Raw genomic sequence first — 27271 nt, forward strand, 5'->3', positions numbered from 1 at the left:
TAATGTCCCTGGAAACTCATTTATTTAAAAAAGTAAGTAGGACATGTCGTGCTTTATTACAAAAATATTTCAAATACTGTACACAAGTTCTCAACATGTGCAAAATGTAAAAAAAAATATTTACAACTCCAGTTAACAGGGATTAAGTCATGAATAAAGCTATAAAAAGAGAGTTCAGATTTCACCTTAAAACACTTTAAAATGCTCTGATAAGAACAACTAAATCTGAAATGCAAACAGAAACACAAAATTAGTTTGGACTAAAAAGGAATGCAACAATGATAATGGAATTTACATTAACGAGAGTGACGAGAGTGAAGTGCAACATTAAAGGTCAAAGGTAAAGTTGCAAGTAAACAAGTTTCCATTCAAATTAATTTAACCCCACATGTTCAGGATGATAGCTGGAATGTTTTTGCAATTTCACAAAGACACAATGCTGAAAAAGAAAAAGATGACGTGCTTCCAGTTTTCATCCAACAATTGCACTGCTCTCACACATACATGCACGGCTATAAGATAAGAAGATAAGACTGGTCCCATCATATCGAAACTCCTTGCTGTGTCATTCACATTCAGGCACAAGACTCTCATCCACATTCATTTATCTTATCCAGTCCAGCAGCAAGTGTTTAAATTTTAATTACAACGTCTTCCATTCACAAGCAGATGTGGTCTTTTTTCATTTCATCTGTAGGAGCTTCATCTTGTTGCCTAAAACACGTAGAAGGTAACAATTAGCTGTTGAAAATGACAGTTTTGAAGTGAACATCTGATCAAGTTTCACCTACCCAGTCCTTTGAGGAATTTGTTCACACCACTCGGCTCAGGATCAGGGCATGAATCCAGATACTCGGCCACTCTTGTTTCAAAGAGACCTGAGGGAAACAAGGAACTGTCATCAACACGGAATATGTGCAGCAGGAGTGAACATAACGTGACATGGTTTAGATTTTCATTTATATGCTACACAACTTAATGTCCTGGTGTTTGCGAATAGAGAGAATGCTTTTAACCCTGTTTTTCATGTCTTTTGTAGTAGGTCAATTCCTGCCATGACTCATGCAACTTAGGCCACAGGCCTAGTTTGATACAATCCAATTAAATACAACCATTTATCTGGGGATGCACAGTGACGTGGTGGTTAGCACTTCCGCCTTGCAGCTAGAAGATCCCCAGTTTGCGTCCCGGCTTTCCCGGGATCGTTCTGCATGGACTTTGCATGTTCTCCCTGTGCATGTGTGGGTTTTCTCCGGGTACTCCGGCTTGCTCCCACAGTCCAAAAACATGCTGAGGTTAACTGGTAACTCTAAATTATCTGTAGGTGTGATTGCAAGTGTGACTGGTGACCTGTCCAGGGTGTCCCCTGTCTTCATTCTAAGTCAGCTGGGATAGACTCCAGCCCCCATGCAACCCTAATGAGGATTAAGCGGTGTATAGATAATGGATGGATGGACAACCATTTATCCATTTTAGAGATTATGTAGAACACAAGCCTTCAATTTTAATGCCACATCGTATTTATTATGTTCTTTACAGTCATCACACATCTCCTCATTAACTCATTTTACCTTCCTATGGATTCCAATATGAAAAATGATTTCACTCTAATTAAACTGACAATATACTGAGTTAGCACCTGTGTCTCACCCTACCTCAAGCTTTGTCCTAACAGTCCCAAGTCCACAATCTACGATGGGTGATCAAAAGGTTCCAAGACTCAGTGTGCATACACAGAGCACGGTCATGTGCATGTAACATGTGGGGGCACTAACTACTATGAGTGTCACATGACACTGTGCTATCAACAGCAGGACCTGTGTTACACATGTTTGTGACCACTGATAAGTGTGCATTTGAGATTTCTCCATGGAGCAGAGAAGAAAACATCGGATTGTGCATCAGTCAGCAGCTCATACAATCCAGCCTTCATATGGAGGTTGGTGATGAGAGGTGGGTCTGCAGCTACCACAAGAGAAGAAACAGCAGTTTTAACTGTAGAAGAGCCAGAATTTCCAAAACTGTCCAAGGAGCATGAAGTCAGGAGAACCAGAAGCCTGCTCATTGTGTTCTTCAACATCTATGTGCTTTTGCATCGGGAATGACGGTCAGGGAACTGCAGCAGTAAGGACAGGAAGGCTCTCCAGCGTGTCATCAAGACAGCACAATTCATCTGTGGAGCAGCCTTCCCCCCACTACAGGACATTTACATCACCCGGGTCACAAAGAGAGCACACAGCATCAGCAAGGACCACACCCACCCACAGAACACACTGTTCACACTCCTGCCCTCTGGCAGGCGCTACATGAAAATTTAAATCAGGTACAGTTTTTGATTTGTATAGGCACAGTTTCCTAAGTTTTGATCAAACTATGTAATTACAGTTTCATAGCTACCTCTTCCTCCTCCCTTGCGCAGCTCTTTGTCCTGAATGAATCCAGCAAACATCTGGGTGTCCATGAAGAGCTGCAGGAACTGGCGGACTCCACGGGAGGGGTGAGATTTGCGGAAGCTGTCGCGCTGAAACTCTTTGCTTCCGTTGGAGGACTCAACCATGTGGAGAGGATAATGGCCTACCAGCTCCACGAAAAACCGCACAAAGCCCTCAGACACCAGGGAGCTGAGGTCAGCCTGCTGGCCTGGATGGACCGTGTTGGAACAAAGAAGACTGGTTACCAGAATTTCTCCAAAGCAGATGAATCTTGACACTGTAATATGTCTAAATATATAGATATACTAGTTCTACAACAACTAATATCGTACATTATGACTTAACACTGAAGCAAACACGTCTTCTGCAAATATCTGATCCTCGACAGACAAACAGCATCTTGTTTTTTGCACCTGATGTGTTATACCAACCTCCACATTTGTCTCCATTGTCTTGTCTCAGGATCTCTTCCCTTTCCTCCAGGATCTGCTGCAGAGCTGCCTGCAATTTACTGGGCAGAATGCAGTCTTCATCACCCATCTGCCAAAATGACAGGAAAGGCCATCACATGATGCCATTTACAAACACACATCTGACCTGTCTTACACGTTGTCTCACGTGCAGCACAAATACACTGTCTGTATTTGCAAACCCACTGTGTAAATACCAAACCTCCAGACTACACTGTGCATATAAGTCTTTAGCCCCTGAGTCCAAACTTTCACATAGTAATGTTACATGCTGAGGAGAGGAGGCTACCAGCATTACTAAAATTATTTACACTACCAGTCAAAAGTTAGGACACACCTTCTCATTCAGTGTTTTTTCTTTATTTTTGCTACTTTCTACATTGTAGATGCATATTGAAGACATCAAAACTATGAAGCAAGATATATGGAATTATGTGGCAAACAAACAATTGTGAAATAACTCTAAATATGTTTTATATTATAGATTCCTCAAAGTAGTCACCATTTGCTTTGATGACAACTTTGCACACTCTTGCCATTCTCTCAGTGAGCTTCATGAGGTAGTGAAATGGTTTTCACTTCACAGGTGTGCCTGGTCAAGGTTAATTTGTGGAGTTTCTTGTCTGTTTAATGGGGTTGGGACCATCAGTTGTGTTGTGCAAAAGTCAGGTTGATACACAGTTGACAGTCCTATTTGACAACTGTTCGAATCTATATTATGGCAAGAACCAATCAGCTAAATAAAGAGAAACAACAGTCCATCATTACTTTAAGAACTGAAGGTCAGTCTGTCCGGAAAATTTTAAAAACTTTGAATGTATCCCCAAGTGCAGTTGCAAAAACCATCAAGTGCTACGATGAAACTGGTTCACACGAGGACCGGCCCAGGAAAGGAAGACCAAGAGTGACCTCTGCTGCTGAGGATAAGTTCATCAGAGTCACCAGCATCAGTAATCGCAAGTTAACCCAAGTTAAGTTGGAGCTCAGATAAATGCCACACAGAGTTCTAGTAGCAGACAGATCTCTACATCAACTGTTCAGAGGAGACTGCACCAATCAGGCCTTTATGGTCAAATAGCTGCTAAGACACCTCTACTTAGGAAAAGCAACAAGCAGAACAGATTTGTTTGGGCCAAGAAACACAAGGAATGGACATTAGACCAATGGAAACGTGCGCTTTGGTCTGATGAATCAAATTTTAAATCTTTGGTTCCACCTGCCGTATCTTTGTGCGATGCAGAAAAGGTGAATGGATGGTCTCTACATGCATGGTTCCCACCATGAAGCATGGAGGAGGAGGTGTGATGGTGTGGTGGTACTTTGCTGGTGACACTGTTGGGGATTTATTCAAAACTGAAGGCACACTGAACCAGCATGGCTTCCACAGCATCCTGCAGTGACATGACATCACATCCAGTTTGCATTTAGTTGGACCATCACACACATCACATCTCCAGGCTGTGTAAGGACTATTTGACCAGGAAGGAGAGTGATGGAGTGCTGCATCAGATGACCTGGCCTCCACAGTCACCTGACCTAAACCCAATCCAGATGGTTTGGGATGAGATGGACCACAGAGTGAAGGCAAAAGGGCCAACAAGTGCTCAGCATCTCTGGAAACTCCATCAAGACTGTTTGAAAACCATTTCAGATGACTACCTCCTGAAGCTCATGGAGAGAATGCCAAGAGTGTGCAGAGCAGTAATCAAAGCAAAGGGTGGCTATTTTGAAGAACTGAAAATATAAAACATGTTTTGATTTAATTCACACTTTTTTGTTTACTATATAATTTCATATGTGTTCATTAATAGTTTTGATGCCTTTAATGAGAATCTACAATGTAAATAGTCATGAAAATAAAAAAAAAACATTAAATGAAAAAGTGTGTCCAAACATTGACAGGTAGCGTATAACAGACACTGAATTAGTGTGTGTAGCTAACAAAGATGTGCTTCAACAAAGATTAGAAGCTCAGAAACTGAAATATCAAGAAAGAACCAAATCAAAATCTATTTCTTATACACTGCTGTATCCTCCGTAGGGTCTCAGGGGGGCTGCAGTCTATCCCAGCTGACTTAGGAAGGGTTCACCTGGGCAGGCTGCACCTCACTTGCCCCCAAATCAAACACACAAAATATACAGAAACACAAAAGTTGATCATTACCTGAGTACAATAAGTGCTTCCTGTTAACTGACAAACCTGCAGCCTTGAATTAACTATCATATTTGTGTCATGACGGGACTGTTCTCTAAGCTTACACCCTGCATACTTTCATCTCTGCAGCACTTGTGTGTGCGGCATCGTTTTCTTTGTCCCCATCAAAACACGCAACAAGGGACAAGTGCAGGCAAAGCTATCTTTCGTGATGAAACCACACCTATCACTCACACTATATACTATGTTTACACACCTGAATGACAAACTTGTCTGCACACAGATCCACTATGAGCACCTGGGGAGGAGAAGGAATGACAGTTACTGACTGAAAGAGTCACTATTTCACAACAGGAGCTTTAAAAAGGTGAGGTGAGTCACATAGTCTGAGCTATTATACGTGTACAAAGGATACAAAACCCAAACGTGGCACTGAAACAACTATGACAATGATTTTGAACCATTTTTACAAAATTGTGACAGACCTCCTCAATGGGCAGCTCCAGCAGCTGTGGCAGGTACGGTGCCAGCACCCCGATGAGGAATGGGGTGGGGGAACAGCTGATGTCGAGCATGCTGGCTGGTAACACAGGCACAAAAGTGTGCTGCCAAGTGAATGGGTATAGCAGAGCCAGCACTGCAAGGCCACATCGAGACAACACACTGCAGTCAAGAGAGTACAGGAGACACAAACAAAACACTGTTCAGTTCTCACACAGATCATATGACACAAAGAGAGAACCATAGCTCCCAGAAAATAGTGAGTGGTCACCACATTGTCACAGTGATGCTGTGTATCAAAGAGTTATCCTAAAATGCAGCTCATGCTCTCGGTTAAATTTGTGCTATTTCTGCATTTCTACTGTTTCTTACTTCAGCCGCTGGTGTTGTACACCTCAGAAAAAAGCCCACTTTAAATCTGGATTCTTAAAATACCTTTTAACCCACTCCCCAACTATGTTTTCCCCATCAAATCCTTGAGTTTTTAATATCCAGTTGACTGATTCAACTGTTTTTCTCGCAACCTTTTTCAATGAAGATAACATGAAATGAAAGACAAATACGGGCTAAATGACTATTCTAGCTGGAAATGGCTGATTTTAATGGAATACCTCCATAGGGTTCCAGGCTCCTGTGTTCTAATGCTACATTGTGTTAGTTAATGGTGTTGAAAGACTAATTGACGATTAGAAAACCCTTGTGCAATTATGTTAGCACATGAATGAAAGTGTGAGTTTTCATGGAAAACATGAAATTGCCTGGGTGACCCCGAACTTTTGAACAGTAGTGTATATGTGTAGAACCCCCATAACCTACCAGTCTCATGCTTTTAGACTCAACAACAGGTCAAAAATGTTAGTTGTTAATAATGAGTTTTAATACAAAACCAGACATATTTTTGTTGAAATTTAAGTAAAAATAATGGGCTACTTTTATGCTGTACGAATAAGCTGTTTGACCCACTGTTTCTATGTTACTGTGGGGTTATTTCCCCAAACTAAAACATGGATATTTTGGCCTAATGCAGTATAGCAAAGTTATAATTCCATTAATCATAAAAAAAGAAAAAAAAAAGAGAAAAACTGAAATTGAATTTTTTGATTATTTTTTTTACAGAATTTGGTGCAAACTGTATTTTTGGCAAGTGTTTAAATGCCTTCATTATAATGTTATTTTATGGTTAAAATGTGTCTGATATTGCGTATCTACTAATACTGTCAAACTTGAGTAAGAATATTGAGTTTGAGCAAGGTCAGGAACTCTTGGTGAACAAATAAACCTGACTAAACTTGGCCTGGGACTCTGTCACAGATTAGACTCCAGTAAAGCAGCACACTGAGGCCAAAGTGCACACAGATCGATGGCACTAGGATCGTCATATTGTAATGCGTTAACCCCAACTGGCATACATCAAGGAGAATTGAGATTATTTAAATTAAAATTTTGATGTTGCTATGTGGTCTGCATATAATAGATATCAGCAGTTGAGATGAGGCCGTGCAGTGGATTGCATGTTACCACATGAGTACCTGAGTTTGTCAGCGATGAAGATGACCCTCCTCTCAAGCAGAAGGGAGGCGAATACTTGCAGGAGTTTACCAACACTGAGACACTGCAGCAGACTCTCAAAGTCCACGTGTTCCAGTCTTGAGTCCACGGGTCGACACAAAGTCAGTATCTGGCAAAGCAGCAGCACATGAAGTCAATCTAAACTTGCATGCACAAACAGACCCCAAAATCTTCCAGTACAAACTGTAATTTTAAAAATAGTTTTTTCAACTTTCTGACACTTGTTGATTTGGAATGTTTTAGTAAATTTAAGCAGGTAATTGAAATATTTAATATCAAATAATATCAAAATTACTTTATTATGCATATCTTGTTTAAAAACTTGTCAAAAGTGAAAGGATTACTATAACCAGATTCTGTAAAAAAGGAAAATAAAAACCTGCATTGCAACATGCAACAATGACAAAAATTCAGAAATTCTATGTTTGAATTGGGCTGAACTGCAGGTTGTGTTTACACAAAGGAGAAAGGATACAAGTATGGAAACTCAGTTAAAATGTAAGTAATAAAATATCTATCATCCACTACTTTTCAAAAGTTTGGGGTCACAAAAAGAATTCCTTGTTTTCCATGAAAACTCACACTTCATGTGCTAACATAATTGCACAAGGGTTTTCTAATCATCAATTAGCCTTTCAACACCATTATCTAACACAATGTAGCATTAGAACACAGGGGTGATGGTTGCTGGAAATGTTCCTCTGTACCTCTATGGAAATATTCCATTAAAAATCAGCAGTTTCCAGCTAGAATAGCCATTAACAATGTCTAGACTGTATTTCTGATTGATTTAATGTTATCTTCATTGAAAAAAATTGATTTTCTTTCAAAAATAAGAACATTTCTAAGTGACCCCAAACTTCTGAATGGTAGTGTATGTCGAGACACCATTTTTCCCCAGCACTGGTAACATCTGTGGGTACTTGTCAAAAGTTTTTTTCAGTTTTTCTAAACAAATCGAAGAAATGTACCTGTTCTTTTTTCTTCTTTTTTTTTCTTTTTTTAGGACTTACAGCATTACTGGGGTCAATATATAATGGCGGGACTTTTTGTAACATAGCTGACAGGTGTCACAGTTGACATTTTTGCTGTTTCCAGGCCTAAAATCAACATGACCACCTATAACCAAACACCACATGGCATTTTTATGGAAAGATTCTTCTAAATATTATATGTACAATTGAGTAAAATTGAAAGTTATTTCTAAAGATATTGTAGTAAACCTGTTGACATGCGAAAAATCCATACTTGACTCACACACTACTTTATATTAAATAAGTCAGAAAGCCTTCTTTTCCTCAGGAGGAAATGACATCATGTGGAGCAGGTCATGTGATCTGGAATTAACACACTTCCTTGAGAGGTGTTTTTGTAATGGGTAACTTAGTTGAAAGTGATTTCTAGGACACAGATCCAATTTGTTATTTTCCATATAAAATTTGATATATTGGGAAAAAAATATCCGTCATGATTATCTCCACTTAATAAAAAGAACAAAATCAAAACAATTTTTGAATAAGCTCATTTTATTATTGCTTAACTAATTAGAAGGTGGTTGATGGTTATTTAGTTGACATTTTAGCGATATCCAGTCATTTTTTATTAATAAGTGATTGTTTCCATAATAAATAATTATGGATTTTGTAAAGACATGATCATAATGAACATAAAAAACATACCTTTTTTTTTTTTAACTTTTAATAAAAATCTATGCAAGATATACACCATGGACTTCAAAAGTCCCTCAATTATATACTGACCCTCTGTTTTGTATTGCACAAAAGACAATTCTGAGTTATCTTTCCATCTCTCCACGGTTGTGATGTTTCCAAAGAAGTGCTGGACTTTATTTGATCCCACTGTGAGTAATTACGTGACGAGAGCAAACACCCAGAAACTGCTTATTGCTCAGAGGGTTAATGTTGCTAAAGACAATGGACTTGACACTTCAGAGCAGCAGAAGTAGAAATTTCAGTTGGCCTCTTATGAGCTTCTTAACTGCTGAATCAGAACAAGGCAGAGATTTTGCAGCACTTCCTTAGGTTTTTGTGGGAAGGTGATTACTTTGCTTATTTTGAGTCTGTAAACAGTAATGACTAAACAGTTTACTCTTGACACCTAAATGTCCCAATGTGAACCCATCAGAGCTGACATGGTTTAGCCCTATTGTTTCCACGGATAACCTCCGCTTCTGAGTCACTCTGAGTCTGCAGAAGGGAGTGGTTAGGAGGAACGAACCACCAATTAACATTTCCTCTTTTGGTTTTAGGGTTACCTCATTCCCGGAGCCAGGGGAGAAAGTCTTGATGGTGACTATGCGTCCGGGGGCTGGAAACGGGGCCTCCATCACGCTACGCATAAAAGGGTAAACCAGTGCTGGAGAAATTTCTCTGCGTTTCTCCACCTCCTCCAGAATCTGAACAGACAGAGGCAGACAAACAACTGTGACTCCTATTGGGAGGGATCAGTGTTAATTCAAGTCCTGGCAATAAAACAGAAGCAGCTGTGAATGGAAATGCTTTTACACCACACTATATTCACTCTGTATTCAAATTTCCCTTGGCCAACTGAAGAATAGGTGAGACATAGCCACATGCATAAAATGTCTTCTTTGAAAAACACACCCAATGGTTGCTGAAGATGATCTTCTAGTGTGGCCTCATTCCATCCTAATACATACAGTTTCAAGGCTTTCCCACACTGCAAGGGGATTAGCATTGAATTTTAGTTAATCCAGTTCCTTTCATCTTCCTATGGGGGCTTCTGTTGGCAAAAGCAAGTGAGTAGAGTGTCCTGTATGGTTATTTTACCTTTGCAAACAGGTTAAAACAGCCCAGCTTGCTGACGATACAGTGCACCTCAGGAAGCCTCTTCCCCTTTCCACTGGGCTTGAAGACACATAGTTTCATGTTATAAAACAGGAAACAACAGAGCACAAAACATCATAAAATACATTAAACATATTCCTAAGCAAAGAACAAGTAGAGCTACAATGTCAAGAGGTTATTTCTCCTTATTAATCGGTTTAATAACATTTTCAACGGCAGCTTTGTACAGTAGGGAAAAAGCAAATCAAGGGTCCAAAGTCTAAACTCCATCCATGTCTATGACAGCAGCATGAAGCTTATCTCCCATAAAAACATCAAACTCTCACTGTTAGTTTTGGCTTAGATTTTTCTAAACTGTAAAAACAAGAAACATACAGCCCTGTATGACAAGTACAAAGCCAGATCTGAATGCTATCAAAAGCAGTGCCATTGTTACATCATATGAGAAATCCTCCAAAGCTTTCACTGAAATTAAATTGCATTTTCGTCACAGATGCACTCTCCTACAAATTCAAAACATCCGCTGAAAATTCCTGTATTTTTTTCATAACACAGTACGACAAAACAATGTACATTTTTTCCAATACTGTGCAACCCTATTCCCCATTTATTCTTTAAAAATCACAAAACTGTACAAAAAAAAAGAGTCTCTGTTCTAATGAGCATGCCGACCAAGAAAACTAAATATAAAACTCTCCATGTCAGACTTGGACAAGTTTGTAAAGGCAATAAAATAAAACAGTGTGCTTAACACAAGGGCCATACTACTTTCACAAAGGTAAAAAAAGAAAAAGAATAAGAACACAATTTGTCAAACTTTCAACCTAACAAAAAAAGTGCCTTCAAAGGCTCTAAAACACACGAAGATGAAATTCTTCAAGCCCTCTGTCATTGATTCAGAAGTGGTTTACGGTCTGTGATTCACATTTCCTCAGAGATGCTGAGTAAGCATGTGGCCAGCTGCCACGTAATTCTGCACACATAAACACATGAACGCTCGAGTCAGTGATTCAGATGCAAATGCTAACACATCCATGCTCACCAGGATCTTGCGGCAGTAACAAAACCAGCGGCTTCCATCTTCTCCAGTCAGGACAAACGAAAAGGTCTCACTGTAAACACATCAAAACACAGAGAGATGCTATGAATTGGACTGACTAAAACATGGAACCATATCTGTAAAACATTTATCATGCATGGTGTAACAAAAAAAAAACAACAACAAAAAACAGGTTGAATATTAAGAACATCATTTTAAAAATAGTTTTTAGTGTCAGGCTGAGCATACAGAAAGTAAATGATCAGGTATCCCTTCTGGATATTTGTAGTGCCACAGATAATTGGGAACGTTTTAAAGGCAGGAAGACAATGTGAGCTGAGATTGCAAATCACATCACAACAATGGAGCATTCCCAGTAGAAACAAAAACAATGCCCAATTCCCCCAGCACTCAGAGATTTAATTAGATCAGACGGAGCTTTAATCATCCCTGTGGGAAATTTGAGTTGTTACAGCAGCAATTCATGAGCTTCAGCTGACATCTGACGATATAAATAGTAAAAGAGGAAATGTGGGTTAATAAATACAACAATGAAAGAGAAAGTTTGACAAAATGTGTTAAAACACATAAAAGGCATGCATAATAACAAGAAAAAAATGACACTTCAGGAAACGAAAGGCAGATGAAGAGAGAATTTAGAATAGCAGTATGCCGCTGTCATAGCCTTCGTGAAGCAGCATTGTTAGAATATTACTGCAGGGTAGAAGCTGACCTTGGCGTGTGTGCAGAGGGCTTCCAGTCCTGAGAATCAGGAAAGCAGAACTTGGGAATGACCTTCAGCTGATCCTCAGCTTCTTTAGAGAGCCGGGACGATTTCTCAAACTGAAACAGGGAGAGAGCGATTTAGTACAGGAGCAGGTCTCAAAATGACATCCCGGACAAACCAAGTAAAATCACTCAACTGCATTCTAATATCATTTAATAGGGAGTATTTTAATAAGTACAGACAATTATGAGTGAAGTCTTGAGTATTATTTTCAAATGCATCCCAAAATACTGCATCAATTAATATCTTCTCATATAGAACTCAAAAAAAACCCCAAAAGGTTTAAAAGAGGGCCACATATACCGTGACAAAATTGAAATATACGAACAAAAATTCATTTTTCTGTTGCAAAAGCTCCTGACTTATGTCAGCTTGGGAAATTCCCCTTCAGGAAATCCTGAACGACAAGCATTCCTTGTCACATAAGACTAATCTACCCTTTATTTTGCCAAACAAGATGGAAATTTGGACACTAACTAGAGATGCCATTTAATGAAAGCAGTACGATCAAACCACAGGTGTGTCTATTGTCTAGAACAGGGGTGTCAAACATACGGCCCACGGGCCAAAAGCAGCCCGCTAAAGGGTCCAATCTGGTTCGTGGGACGACTTTGCAAAGTGTAAAAATTACAGGGAAGACATCAACTGCAAGTTGTAAATCTGTAAAAGTGTAAATTTAAAATACTTTCTACATCTAATACATTGTTCTGTTCCAGATACCTGTGACTAAATGTTTTCTCCATTTGTAGATACACTGTGATCTATAAGTTGTAATGTGTAAATGATAAACTGAAGCATAATATTGTTGAAACTGAACTTATTTTTCTTTTAAAATTTCAGGTTGTTCATATTTTGTCAAAAGACTGTTAATTAAACGTGAACATTTTGAGAATTGTACTTTTTTTTTACAATAAAACAAAGGAAAAAAATTTGAGTTGTCATTATTTATTGGCTATTATGCTCTGATTTTATTAGTGCAGCCCACTTGAGATCAAACTGGCCTGTATGTGGCCCCTGAACTAAAATGAGTTTGACACCGCTGGTCCAGAGGAGATGTTACTGTAAAAGCTCCTCCTAACCATTTTGGGGAACTGCTGAGTAATTTCAGGGGAGTAGGTGTTTCCTGGTGAGCCTTTTCTCAGCGACACCACCACAAAGATCTGGAAAAGCTGCTGCTGCTGGAGCTGGATCAAGTCTCTCTCCAGGGTGCGGTAGCCTGGCCGACGTTTCAGTGTAGACTGGATGTAAACGGACCTCCTGGAACCTGCTAAACACCACACAGAGAGACAGTATGGTCATGTTTGTCCAGAGACACAGAGAAGCAATATGAGGTCCTTTAAATATAATGTACTGTATAAATGTGGTTGCTTATATTAGAGCTGCAACAATCAGTTGATTAACAGAAGATGATTCATTGATAATTGATTAATCATTGTCGTAATTTTTCACTCCAAACATTTTCCAGGTTAGAGGTTCTAAAATAACAAGATTAGATTTTTTTCTTTGTTATATTTGAGTGTAAGAGAGTTGCTTTTATCCTATAGTGATTTTATTCTTCTCTTCCCTTATTCTTAGGGTGACACCAACAGCCGTAACCAAATTCCTTGTATGTTTTGCATGTACTTGGCCATTAAAGCTGATTCTGATTCTAAACTGAAGATTTTAGGGTTTTGAAATGTCGAGCAACTATATCAAGCACTCTGAACACATCATTTAGTGGTTTGGTAAATTTTAGCAGACACCTTTTGCTATTCTTTGACAAGAACACTACTGTTCAAAAGTTTGGGGTCACTTAGAAATGTCCTCATTTTTGAAAGAAAAGCATTTTTTTTCAGTGAAGATAACATTAAGTTAATCAGAAATATTTTTAGTTCAACTTCATATACAGTGTACAGGTAAATTCTTCTCCCTTTTTGGTTATGCCTTGACAAAAACAAATATGGAAAAAACAACTTCCCTGGAGCTGATAAATTCTTGCAGGACGCCAGGGGTTTTTCTTTAGCCATCTTCTCTTTTTGCCACAGCACTCTTTATATTTGGGCCTGTCTAATTCTTACAGATATTATCAGGATTTCTAACTCCAAAAAAATGTATTTGATGCAGGACGATGCTTTATTTTTTGGCTATTTTTTTTTTTTTTTTTTAAATTGTGACGTGATCAATAAATTTTGATGAAATATTACAATTTTAGCTTAGACGTCACACATGAATAGTTCAAGGACCGTCAGAAAGTTAAAATTCTGGCGAATCTGTGTTTTTACAGTTTCTCACTCTGACAAATGATGTCATGTGGGCATTGTTTTCAACGATAACAGTCCTTTTAAACCCGTCGGCAGGTGTTTGGGGTTGAGAGGATTCATATGAGGAGACATTACAGACAGATCAACTCTGTGGTGATACCTTTGGTGTTGTCTTCAGGGTCACTCTCTGTCCCGCTGGTCTCTTCTGCTGATATGAATTGGAGGGGGAGAGGTTAGTGAGAAGCAGAGGAATGGAAAAGACTTGACAGGCCATAATCAGATGCAGACAGTCAGCCTTTGTTTGCCATAATGGGCGGCACTGCCAACTGGCCCTGCGTGTGCCATCAAATCCTGGGTTCCACCAAGACGCTCAACTTAATCATACTGAAGTGTTGATGTGGCAGATTTGGGCTTCTGGATCAGTTTGAGTGTGTCTCACCTCGCATGGTGGCTCCTTGATTCTTCACTCGCTTCCTCCCTCGCTTATCGTCAAAAATGGTCTCAATCTTGTTGACATACTGTGTAGTAGAACACATTTACAGGTACTTATCAGCCCGGGATCAGGCTATAACAACCTCTAAGTAAATACAGTCAGGGCCATAAACATTAGGGCACTGGCACAATTTTCAGCATTTTGTCTCTGCATACAACCACAATGGATTTGAAATGAAACAATCAGTCTTTCAGCATTAATTTGAGGGTATTTACATCCAAATCAGGTGAACTGTAGGAATTACAACACGTTTTATACGCGCCCTCCACCTTTTTGAGGGTGTAACTGGACAATTGGCTGCTCAGCTGTTCTATAGCCTGGTGTGTGTTATTCACTCACTATTTCATTTACAAGGAGCAGATAAAAGATCTAGGGTTCATTTCAAGTGTGGCATCTGTGTTTGGAATCTGGTGAGGTCAACTCTCAATATGAAGTCCAAAGAGCATCACTATCATGAAGGAAGCCATCATTAGGCTGTAAAATCAAAAGAAACCCATTAGAGGGATAGCAAAAATATTAGGGCTATCCACTATGTACTGACCTCCTACCTCTGCACAACACAACTGATGGTCTCAAACACATTAAAAAGACAACTAATTTGACAAATTGACTCTTGACAAGAACCATTCCAGGAGACTACTACATGAAGGTGACAGAGAATGCCAAGGGTGTGCCAAGTTGTCATCGAAGCAAAAGGAGGCTAATTTGAAAAATGTAAAATAGAAAACATATTCTGATTTGTTCACTTTTCTGTTTACAAGATAATTACATATGTGTTCTTTCAGAGTTTGATGAGTTTGGCATGAATCTACAATGTAGTAAACAATAAATATAAATAAAAAACATTAAATGAGTCCAAACTTTTGGCTGGTAGTGTATATTAGAGATTTTCAGCATTTTTTTTCACTCTTACATCCCTGTGTTCTTCTGCAAATGCCCTAAAAAACACAGTTTGATATTTTATGGTGGACTCAGAGACGTTATAAGGGAAACACTTGCCACTAAAGGAACCGAAGTGCCAGAAGTGCAGAATCATGAAACTGTGCACATGATGAAGGTGTGTCTAAAATTTTGATTGGCACTGTACTTCCTCCACTACAGCTCTATCTATGAAGAACAAACATTTAACAATTGTGTGAATCCATATACACCTCTGTTCAAACGTTTTGGATCACCCAGGCAATTTCATGTTTTCCATGAGAACTCACACTTTTATTTATGTAGTAACATAGTTGCACAAGAGTTTTCTAATCATCAATGAGCCTTTCAACACCATCAGCTAACACAATGTAGCATTAGAATACAGGAGTGATGGTTGCTGGAAATGTTCCTCTGTACCTCTATGGAGATATTCCATTAAAAATCAGCCGTTTCCCACTAAAATAGTCATTTACCACATTAACAATGTCTACACTGCATTTCTGATTAATTTAATGTTATCTTCATTGGAAAAAATGCCTTTCTTTCAAAAATAAGGACATTTCTAAGTGACTTCAAACTTTTGAACAGTAGTGTATTTACTATGCTTTCAAACAGGTTAGGTAAGTGCATCCACAGCCTGATCACATGTTCCCTTTAAAGAATGATGGTGATGTAGACTAGTTGGTTTGTTGTGTAAAGCGAGTTTCCTGATGTGTGAGATAAGTAGCAGCACCCAGTCGCAATAAAGTGTCTGCTATACAGGCAGTAAAGATACTTTAGTCAGCTGTATGAGCCCTGACAAGGAGAATAATTACTGAAAGTTTCTGTGTTATGTTCACTGTCACAATGTCAGGTTATTACAGTATCCTCCTGCATTCTTCACAGCTGAGTTGTGTGAAATGTATCACTCATAAATGTCAAAAGGAAAAACACACAGCTAGATAAAGTAATTGTAACTGTAGTGAAGGTGGTCTCTTTACTAGTTGGTATTTTCATGTCCTACTTATTGTATCGATAAAGTGTCCTTGTAAAGCATTTTCTATACCATGATAACACAAATGCATTAGGAGATGGGAAGACACACAGGCATTCAGCTCACATGACTAATGCTGCTGACGCATATCTGTAGATATACACACATACATGCAGCACACTGTGAGAGTGAAATCTGTTTAGAATCCGATAAGCAGAACTGAAATTAAACTTTTCCTAATTACCTCTTTAGAATCAGAACTTCAGACTGATCAAGAGAGGGACTTTGACTTAAATCAAGTCACGCTTTACATCAACACAGAGCTTCATCCAGGAATAAGCACATACAGGAAGCTCAAATTTCTCTTTAAGAGGAGCACTGCCTGTCAAATAAGCAAACTTGTACCTAAAATGTCCTTGATGTTGTTTATTTACACTGATTTTTATCTAAGTTTAAGTTACATAACTGAGAACAAACTGTTCAACGAAGGCATCTTGTAAACACCGTCTAAAAAGAAACCTAAATGGCATCTGTCAAACCTTCTTACAACGTGAGGTGTCAAGAGTCATGTAGGTTTGAATCTATAACTCTTTTCTAGTCAGTACCTTTACAGGTATATGTCAATAAGTCTGTTTTATTACCTCGTCATCAAAGTTTCTCCCTGTCCACACTCGTCCTGCTGCCATCAGTTGGAAATTCCAATTCATGTACCGTCTGAGTTTGTGAGAAGTACATGCATGTTGCTCTACCTCTATCTATGTCTTCCAGAATGCTCTCCTTCCTGCTCCGCAAGTCACCGCCTCCTTTTTTCTTTCTTATTTACCACATGACTCATCAGTCCACACATTACATGGCACTTTCTTTACGAAATGGAAGCATACAAAAAGTTCTCATTCTGCCATAATATTGAGATATGATTGTTTGTTAAAAAAAAACAAAAAACTGTTACCTACCTGAGGTGCCCTGTGTATTTTTTGAGTGCTTGGGCGTCTGGGTGTAGCTGGTTTAGGAGTATCTATAAGGGTGGAGGATTTGGAAGCTGCTACTGGTTGGAAGTCCTTCCTCTCCACTTTGCTAGTGTAGCCGTGCAGCGTTTGGGGTTTAGGAGGCAACTGGTAAACAAGAAAAACTAAGTTATCTCTTAAGCTTTTCAGATGATTACATAGTATTAAACTCCAATACTTGCTTTTTCCTCCCTTACAATCTGAGGTTAGACAGGTATTATTAGTACCACCCTGCAGAACTAATGAGAAACACTCAAGTACTGTGAAAGGGAGACAAGAATGGAATATCCTCCAATACCTTTGGGTTGTGAGGCCTTGCAATAGGAAGACACATGGGAGACAGCTTGATATCCTCGTAGGGGTTATCTCGGGTCACTTTGCCGGGGGGGGGGGGGGGGGGGGGGGTAGAGTGATGGGAAAGATTAGACAGAATGACTGGATGGGATGATTTTAAGGTCTGTAATTACCTGAAGAGACTGAAACGACTCAGACAGCCTGAATACGCAAAAATCATTGCAAGTAGAGCAGCATGCTTCGAAGCCCCTACCTCCCAAGTACTTCAAAGAACTGAAGCGACTGTGTGCCGTTAAATGCAGACTTATACAATACAGCCACATTTCAAAAGCATTTAACTGCTTTTAATTTGAACCCCCTGATTTCTAAAATATGTTGTCAGATTTAAAGGACATGTTACCTTTTAAAAAATTGTGAGACCCAGAAACTGTAACAAAAACTACAAACATCAAAATTAAAATCACTGTGTTCTAAATGTCTGGTTTAAAATGTAACTGTTGGCCCTAACTAGAACTAGAAAATAAAAAGTTCCTCCATGACTGAAATTAAAAATGTTAGCAGTAAAAATATTCATAGCATATAGAGTCATTATTTTTCTCCAGTGAAACCTGTGGGCACTTGGAATGCTGGAGATTTGACAAAAATGAAAATCAACTCTTGTTTATTTGTTTTCTGGCATGTACAGCATTATAACTGCAGATGTTTTAGTTCTCTCTACTTCTAATCATGGTTGCGCTGTTTCCACAAAGGTGCAGGACTTTACATTGCAGTGAAAAATGAGGCCACAGCGAGTGAAAATGGAACAGAATTTGAACATAACTCTCAAAGTCTAAATTCCAGCAACTGTAAAATTTGCATTAAACTCCTAAAAGGAAACAGCCCCCCTTTGGGTAGGTATATTTCTCAAAGCTCTTTAATAGGCTCTGATGCAGCAATACACTGAACTCTGAATTGAGATTTTTATGTATCGGAACTGCACATCCAGTCAATGAAACAGTCTCTCTGGCTTTCAGTGCTAAGTTAACAGCCAGACTGATGAAAAGTTCTGAAGTTCATGCACAATCAGCGCTACAGTGTCTCCTTCAGTTTATATGACACAGGAAGCTAAACTTACAGACAATGTCCTCATAAATGTTGTCATCAGAGTAGGCGTGGTAAATGCCCGAATGCCTGCTATTGCCTCCCGGCGTGTCTCGCTGTGCCGTCAGACGTGCCGCGTCCTCATACTCAAAGGACTTCCTGTAACAGTGGAGGAAGGGAAGGCAGTGAGAAAGAGGGCTCTGTCCTAAGATAGCCGCCATACTATTGTTCACTCTATTGCCTTATGTTCAGCCCATGTCCCAGCACAAACGTCCTGCTGACATCAAACAGTAAAATAGTGAGAGTGATAAACTGTCGTGGAAGGAAATAACTGAATATATGGTGCAATTTTTACATGTGTTTGACAGTATCCAAGTATGGAAGCAATAAGTTAATCTGGCTCTCAGCAAAAACCACTTTTCATGTTATTTAGGTTGCGTATAATGTAATACTTTACCCTGTGGAAGCATCTTATAACATGTAAAAATGAAATTAGAGCTAAACAATTCATATATTATCAGAGTCTCTGGTCAAGTGCAAAACTGCAGTCTAAGGCGCTGCAATGTCTTGATTAGGCGAATGTGTCACAACATACCATCAAAAATGAAGCACTGTAAAGCTAGAAATCATATTCTCTAGATGTAAGGGAACATCCTTGTTTGCTACAAAACACAGCAAAAATCACATCAAAATGTTAACATTTGTTTCAGTGGAAACGCAAAAATGCTAAAAAAAAAAAAATTACCATACCTACTAAAATTGGGACCCATATCACAACAATAGTATCTGTCAAAATAATCATGATATAATTTTTTTTTTTGACATATCGTTCAGTCCTCATAGACATTGATGGGAATTACAGGTTACTGGCCCACTGGATTTCTGCTTTACTGCACACAATTTCTTTATTAATTTGCTTTTAAAGTCCTATATTGTGCCTGTTGTCAGCAAATTAATTAAAGTCTCACATATTCCCACAATGATTCTTTCAATTTTCAGCTCAAAATATCAGAGATCTCTAAAAATTTCATCCAAATCTATTAGTCCGTTCTTGAGTAATGTTGCTAACAGACAGACAAACAGACGAACAAGCGTACGCCGATCATCACATAACTCTCCCGCATTCCTTGGTGGAGTAACAATCAATAAATCAAAACATATTTATAGGGAATTCGGCTGTTTTATATGTGATTACACAGAGCAGGAGAGATGCAAAAAGACGTAAACGGTGTCTGAGTTTAAAACTCAACAGTTAAAAACACAGTAACATTCCTAGTCCTTATTTATTGGTTTCAAAACAGCCGTAAAGTTTTCACCATCTCAGAATGTCTCTCAGCATTGTAATTTCAACAGAGCTCTGACCAGTGAGCATACAATCAAAGGGAATAGTAATGTTAGCCACATAACACTAAGAATTTTCCTAATGTTGGGGGGACATTGTCATACAAAATCCTAGCTATCTACAGAGTGTTGAGTTTCTCAGATGCTTGGAGTGCATGAATACTCTTGCAAGCAGCGGCAAAACTTGCTGCATGCTTTGGTCATGCATGAGAAACTTCAGAATTTAGCAGAAGCAGCTCTAGAAAGTAAAAAAAAAAATCTGGTGGACCGTGAAGCAGCTGCTCAGTCGGAATGGTTCACCAATGAGGCAACTGGATTGTGCAAAGTTTGAGTCAGATGTCTATTGGTTGCTCAGTTGGAATACATTTTTCCTTTTTCTTAAGAACTTCATTAAGACTAAATTTCATGCAGGACTGTTGAATTGGACTGCTTTATTTTTTGATAAGAGTACCAAACAAAATGACACCAAGTAAATGCAGACAAAACAATTATGAGGCTATGACTGGGCTGTTTTACGTCAATCAAATCTGGCGGCAGTGACTAGGTGACCTGCTCAGTGGAGTGACACTACAAGTTACAAATTAGGAGTTGCACTGTGTATAAAATTTCATATTGTACCTCTGTGAGAAAATTGCTAAAATGCTAATCTGTGACATGTTGAAAAGCAGCATAATGGGCGCTCCTGTAACTCAACTGGTTGAGCGGGTGACCCATAAACAAGGGCTATAGTCCCCAATGCAGCGGTCATGGATTGGAGTGCAACCCACGGCCATTTGCTGCAGGTCCATTTCCCACTCTTCTACCCATGTTTCCTATCTCTCTCTCCACTGTGCACTATTATAAAGGCTAAAAAGGCCAAAAAAAAAACTTCAAAAAAAAGTAGCACATGTCAAGAAGTGTCACACAGTAAGGTTAGCAAACCAGCTCAGTAATGCCACCAGTATAATCCATCTAAGGTTTGCTAATGTGAGACACCATAAACTACTGCTCATTCCAGAGCAAGTAAATGCATTAAGACAAGTAACAGTACTTTTTATTGCTTATGAATATAAGTAGAAACTGTAAACACGTTGGCATACAATCATATCACCCAGACAGTGGGTACATGGGTTACATCGTTTTGTCTGTTTTTGCTAAGCCTTGAGTAAGTGTGTGTGCGTGCCAGTTGATGATGACCCATAGCAGCTGAGGAACTAGGCCACGTCCAGACAATAGGGAACAATACTGCCAGATATCATGTGACATCACTCCAGGACCCCAGCCAGCAATTACCCTGACAGCGCCCTCCCCAAATGTGCTCTAAAAACATGTCTGCAATTCAGTAGACACTGAAAAGTGTTTAAGCCACAGTTGAAAACAGAGACGGATTTTGGGTCAGTTTCCCAATAATCTACGAGCAGGAGCTGTTTTCTTAAAAAAAATATTTGAGATCACAGTGTTACAAGAAATTCTCTTCCATGTAAATGTAACAGGGTCAGTCGTGCAGCAGTGGTTGTGGGTTAAATATATATGTATTATGGTATTAGTAATACATAAAATATCATATATATTTTATTTTATTGTTATTATGTTTATTGTTATACTTACACAAAGTTTGGTCTGCCTCTCAGTTGTTGTGTGGAACTTTTGCTGGGGGGTCCCTGTACCTCTACGTACACTTTTAGAGTTTTTCCTGCCTTACCTCTCCCCTTGTGTTCTGAGAGAGAGGTAAGCGAGATTGTGCACTTGTGATTTGTGTGTTTCAATGTAATATATTCTACTTATAAGTTAATTTTCCAATTCTAATATGGTTATGCATTATTTAATTTCTTCCATAACACAAGTATTGTGTGATGGAAGATTTTGTGTGTCTTTTTAAAGTTAGTATTTTTGGGGCATTTTTGTCTTTATTTGATAGGACAGTGAGAGAGAGACAGGAAACATGGGTAGAAGAGTGGGGGAATGACATGCAATAAATTGCCATAAGCTGGATTCGAACCCATGACTGCTGCATCGGGTACTGAAGCCCCTGTTCACGGGTCGCCCACCCAGCCAGCTGAGTATGTGGGTGCCGTTCTGTGAAGGGCTGCAGTAAACGGAGATCGCCTCCAAAAAAACAAATCTATGTATCGGCCGAATTAATACAACACAGAGAAGAGAAGCCACCAGTTACATAAACTTACAAAAAGTATTTAAGGGTTATGCATGCTTTATCTTTAAGTGTATTGACTCACCTGTTCTTTTTATGCCTCGAAAGCCCTTCAGCCTTTGCAACCGGACATGGAGGAGGTGGAAAGCTCGGCGGGTGAGCCACCCTCCTGCCCCTCACGGTGGAGTGGTTATGAGGGGATCTGCTGTCCCATCGCGTTGTTTGCCCCATACTGTTGTTGTTGGCTCCCCTATACTGGAATGTCCGCTGAGGTTTGGGAGGGGGGTTGGCTTCACCTGAAGACTCCCTGCCTTTCTCCCACAGCAGCCTGTCCCCCTCAAGCTTCCGCCAGAAACCCCGTGAAGTGTAGAAATTCCCAGCAGGCATGTTGTCTTCGTGCTCGTCAGTTGACAGAGGTAAAGGTTTAGAAACTATTTCAATATCCAAGATGCGACTTGTGTTTTGGGCACCATTCGCAATAATAATCTGTCTACTTGTAGAGATGGAGGGGTTAGCCTTCACTTTGGTAGATTCAAATATTTGCGCAGCAAGTGCATTTTTTCCTGGGGATGATGCTGAAAACTGAGTGGAATTCTTCTGCAGAGGTTCTGACTTCCTATCAACCGCAACATGTCCAGTCTGTCCCGGAGATTCCCGAAAATCCAACCCCAAGCTCTTTGCTTTTGAGAGGTTGGCTTTTGCATGAAGCCCCCCTCTTGAGCACTCGCTGGAACATCCGTTGCCTAGGAGATCTCCAGACAGAGTTCGGGATACAGTCGGAGGGTGTGCTCTGACTCCGGCATCCTGGCTGCTGCCCTGTTGACTGCGACCTTCCCACTGGGAGATCTTCTCTCTGATGTTAATGCGCTGCTTATGTGAAGGTGGCCTCCCTGACTGCCAGCCCGGCCTGGTCGTCGTGGCCTCTTTCTGCAGGTGATCGACCTCACCAACCCCCTGCCTGCCCTGCTCCACTCTCAGCATGTTGAGAGGGGGCAAGTGTCAGCTCAGCCAGAGTTCTCCATGAGTGAATGCGTCACGGGTCTCCTCACAAAGACGGACAGAAAAATCTATGTATTCTGGTAGTAATTAATCCAGAAACTATCCCTGAAACAACAATGCCAAAAGGTTTATTGCTGATTCTGTTGTGTCTTTACTCTTCTTGTGTTAGCAGACTGACATTTCCCCCTTTCTTCATTTTGTACACGACCTGAAAGAAGACAAGACACTAAAATTACTCATCGCCGCACTTACAAAAACAAGTCCAGACACAACGCTGCAGGGTCAAGAGGATACACATGCCACACAAGAGGACAGTTACTTTGAAGCAGCACACATCTGAAGCTTTCTACAACGTGTAGGTAGGGACAGAGAGGTCAGGTGGGCCAGGCTGCTGTCAAGACTGGCTTCCAACAATAAACCTTGTCAGAATAAGAGAAGACAGTGACAGGAACAAGGTTAGCACAGTTCTCTGCTGCTGTGTGTCTGTGTGTTGTTCCGCCCCAACCCCCCTCTAGCCTCAGGCCAATTTTGTGCAACTGTCATCCTAAACCTGGTAGCTGGCCAAATATGAAATGATACAGTAAAGCATTGTCTCATATTAATTGGTGCTGCAAAGCTTTCTTTCAGATGTGTGGGAAGAATGAGCACTTTAAGTGATTTCGAATAGCTTTAAAGGCAAGAAAACACACTAATCTCAAGGCATACATACAGAGCCAGCGACACTGGATGATGGAAAACATTTCAACCACACCTACGTACACAGTGGGATAGGCGAGCTGTACATGAGTGGGCCATTCATCAGACACATGATAAAAGGACTGGGGACTCTGCTATATGCATGATATAAAGATGTAATGTAAGATGTTGATACATCTGATCAACTGCTACCAAACACTGTAGATTTCATGTAAAGTTTTACTCTGCAGCCACCCTGACTCATGTTCCCTGAGTCAACATCAATGTGGCGACTGTATGCTGGTGTACAGCCGCTCCTGTCTCGCTGGAACCAAACCATTTGGACACGTTGCACATTAGGACCGAGGCTAAGTGAATCTGGAGAAGGGGAGACATGGTAAAATTCCACAGCACTGCTCATGATCATAATAACTCTATGAACCGCATTCCTGCAGAGGAGGGGGGGGGGGACATTGATTTAACTAGAGACAGTCCTTCTTGCAAGTGATGCCTTTGTTTGATTTGACCTAAATCAAATGTATGTCTGCGGTGGAATGCTGCACCATCACTGCTAGACCATGCAGAGACAATGCAACTCCCAAACTGACCCACTTGCATTATTTGTCCATGTGCGGTATGTTGTACAGGAAGGCATGAGTTGCGTTTCCTGAGCTGCAGGAAGAAGGATCAGCAGACTGTCCATAATTATGGTGCGGAGAGATTTGCACCAAGTTGCAAGCAACCACTGACTTGGGACATGTTTAGATCTGCTATATTCAAACCCTCTGATGGTAATCAAATATTGTCTTTGAAACACAGTAACTCCAGAAATGTATCCGCCACTGGCTAGTTACAGTAACATTTGCAAACATGTCTCCAGGCCTACAGATCAAATGTTGTTATTCCTAGTGTAGCAAACTGTGAGCTGCTGTGATATTAGGTAACAAAGCCAGAGGGCGATTCAAAATGAACTTTATTGATGTTTGTGAGGCTGTCAACTTCTCAGAGAGGAATTCCTTGTATTTTTTTTAGTGAAACTCTCTTGAGTCTTTCATGCGTAGAAACCAGACAGGGGACACATAAAGCTGAAGTACCCCCTCATCACTTGGGAACTAAATTCAGCCTAATTGCACCTTCAAAACCACCACAACACGCCCTCCCAGAGAAGTGTGGCATGACACAACACGCTGTGGGTGAGGTGCTGTACGACTGCGGTTTGTCATCAACAGTCGACAGTTAATGCCACAATAAAAGAAAAATGCAGGTTTGCTACATGGCAGCATGAAAGGACGAAGCAAGATGAAGTGCCTTGAAATGACTGATCCATCAGCAGGCAGCAGAACAGCCTCTGTGCATCCAGACATCCATTCTGACAACTCCAGTGCAATAGCGGAGCTTAAAAGGACGAGCTCCATCATTTTGTGTCACTTGTTGATGGCTGTGAACTGAGGGCTTTTCGGGGAAATATTTACTTTGGATTTTTCTGACAGATAGTGCAGTTTGATTTACGATATAGTTTTTTTTTTTTTTTTTTTTTTTTTTACAGATCAAGGTTCAGCTCAGACTCTTGTGCAAAAAGGACATCATGAAATGTACAAGGTGTGTCTATGAAGTAATTAGGCTCATATCGGTCAAAGCCTGAACCCCATAGTAGGCACTGATCAATGGGCAGCAAAAACAGCCCCTTAAAATTTCAGTGTGCTCAAATAAATAAAACTGAAATATGGCATTAGCCTCATTATTTAAGATCAGATTAGATTCAACATTATTGTGATTGTACAGACTACTAGACTACTACTAATTTGATCATTTCAAATAGATGAATTGTTGAGGCCTGTTGAGAATATCACTGTGCAGAAACTGGATGCAAATTCTCTCCTCAACTCAGAGTAAAGCTCTTTGTATCTCGAAGGATTCACTTTTAATACAACGAATAGTTTTACCACAAGTGATACATGCAAAGTAGATGCCTTCAGCTGCACTCAGTTATTCATTAACTCAACGCATTTCCTACATTTGGTAACACCTGCGGATGAGTTCCATCAAACAGATGCCAGCATGAAGGTCCAACAGGCTCAGAGCTGCTCCATGTCTGGCCTAACTGTGTAATAGGTGTGGAAATTCAGTGAAAAAAATCGCCTTGAGAAGATATAAAGCAAAAAATGTGATCAAAACTTCCTTAACTACTACTGAAACATGTTAAATGTTCCCATCTATTGTAATTAGAGCTGTCCACTGACTCGGTAAGTTGGAATGACCCTGAATCAGCAGCTGAGCAGCAATGCAAGAATAATGTTCTCTCATTTTTTAAAAATTCTACAATTGTTAGATTTTTAATTTCTAACTTTTAACCTTCAATCTTATTCTTTATTTTTTAAACTGCACAGCTCCTTTGTTTGATATGCACCCTAATCTAGCTAATTATGCATTTAACTTATTATAATTTTTACTGTTTATATCAATTGACTGCTCTGTCTTGTCTCCTTGTCTTATGTTTTGACTGTCAAAGCACCTTGTGAATAAATAGTGATTATTATTATTATTATTATTATTATTATTATGTTTTAGTTACTCATAAAGTGTAGATTTATGTAACAACACTGTTCACCAGGTCACAACAGTCAGTTGTCAGTCTTGATCTTGATTAAAAGGTTACTAAAGTTGTCAGTTTTAACTTGGCATCTTTTCCGCAGTTTGGTGTTGACTTTTCTCTGTATGAAGAATCCACAGGGAAAACTGTAACAACACATTAAACAGCTGACCAGAATCCCAATTAATAGTACAGCTCCAAACTGTCATACAAGTTGCTGATTGAATTTAAAGAGAGAAAATGGATGTGTCGTTACTCACCTCCGTGGGGCAACAAAACTGCTGTTCTTCCCTCGTTTTCCGTCCTTTAAAATGAAAAACAGATGAAGTGGGCTCGTCGTTCAGTGGGAGCTCTGTGAGGACACTTGCAGACAACTTATCACCTCTCACACTGTTAGCAGCCAATAAAACGAGTCCCCTGTTTCAACAAAACAGCACAACAACAACAAAGAAAGTATCCAGAGAGCAGAGAAAAGCAGCTCCAGCAGAACAATCCTCCTCCGCTGAACTCTGAGCGTCAAGTCGCACAGAGATATCTCGACTTCCGCTTGGGACCTCCAAAATAAAACCCTTAATGGTCAATCCAGAATTGGAGGACATTTTACGTCCCACCCATCACACTTCAAATAATCCACGTGGAAAATACTAAAACATGCAGTTGTTGTGTAAATTTACTTGTTCTGAGACCAACAGAAAAAGTTAGGAGAGAAGAATGCTTGAAAACATTTTTTTAAAATACCAAATAAGTCTGGA

General features: G+C 39.8%; 1 protein-coding gene across 4 annotated transcripts; it reads right to left on the minus strand.

The window, feature by feature from the left end:
* dennd2c (DENN/MADD domain containing 2C) lies at positions 1 to 27031 on the minus strand. Of its 4 annotated transcripts, none has more exons than XM_035942936.2 (19): positions 26780 to 27031; positions 22341 to 23462; positions 18821 to 18945; positions 17711 to 17787; positions 17362 to 17520; positions 14461 to 14539; positions 14182 to 14226; positions 12861 to 13045; positions 11728 to 11837; positions 10998 to 11067; positions 9938 to 10015; positions 9403 to 9543; positions 7088 to 7236; positions 5543 to 5720; positions 5314 to 5355; positions 2864 to 2972; positions 2398 to 2640; positions 792 to 878; positions 1 to 714 (listed from the first exon to the last, which is right to left on the minus strand). In XM_035942936.2, the coding sequence occupies exons 2-19, from the start codon at positions 23234 to 23236 to the stop codon at positions 683 to 685; spliced, it is 2805 nt and encodes a 934-aa protein (XP_035798829.2). In that variant the 5' UTR covers positions 23237 to 23462; positions 26780 to 27031; the 3' UTR covers positions 1 to 682. The 4 variants fall into 4 exon arrangements, with proteins under 4 accessions (XP_035798829.2, XP_023154129.2, XP_023154128.2 ...); XM_023298361.3 differs by having other exon boundaries at positions 14182 to 14229; XM_023298360.3 differs by having other exon boundaries at positions 12861 to 13048; positions 14182 to 14229.
* Between the last annotated feature and the right edge of the window lie 240 nt (positions 27032 to 27271).

The sequence above is a fragment of the Amphiprion ocellaris genome, chromosome 8 (genome assembly GCF_022539595.1).
Source record: "Amphiprion ocellaris isolate individual 3 ecotype Okinawa chromosome 8, ASM2253959v1, whole genome shotgun sequence".
Lineage (NCBI taxonomy): Eukaryota > Metazoa > Chordata > Actinopteri > Pomacentridae > Amphiprion > Amphiprion ocellaris.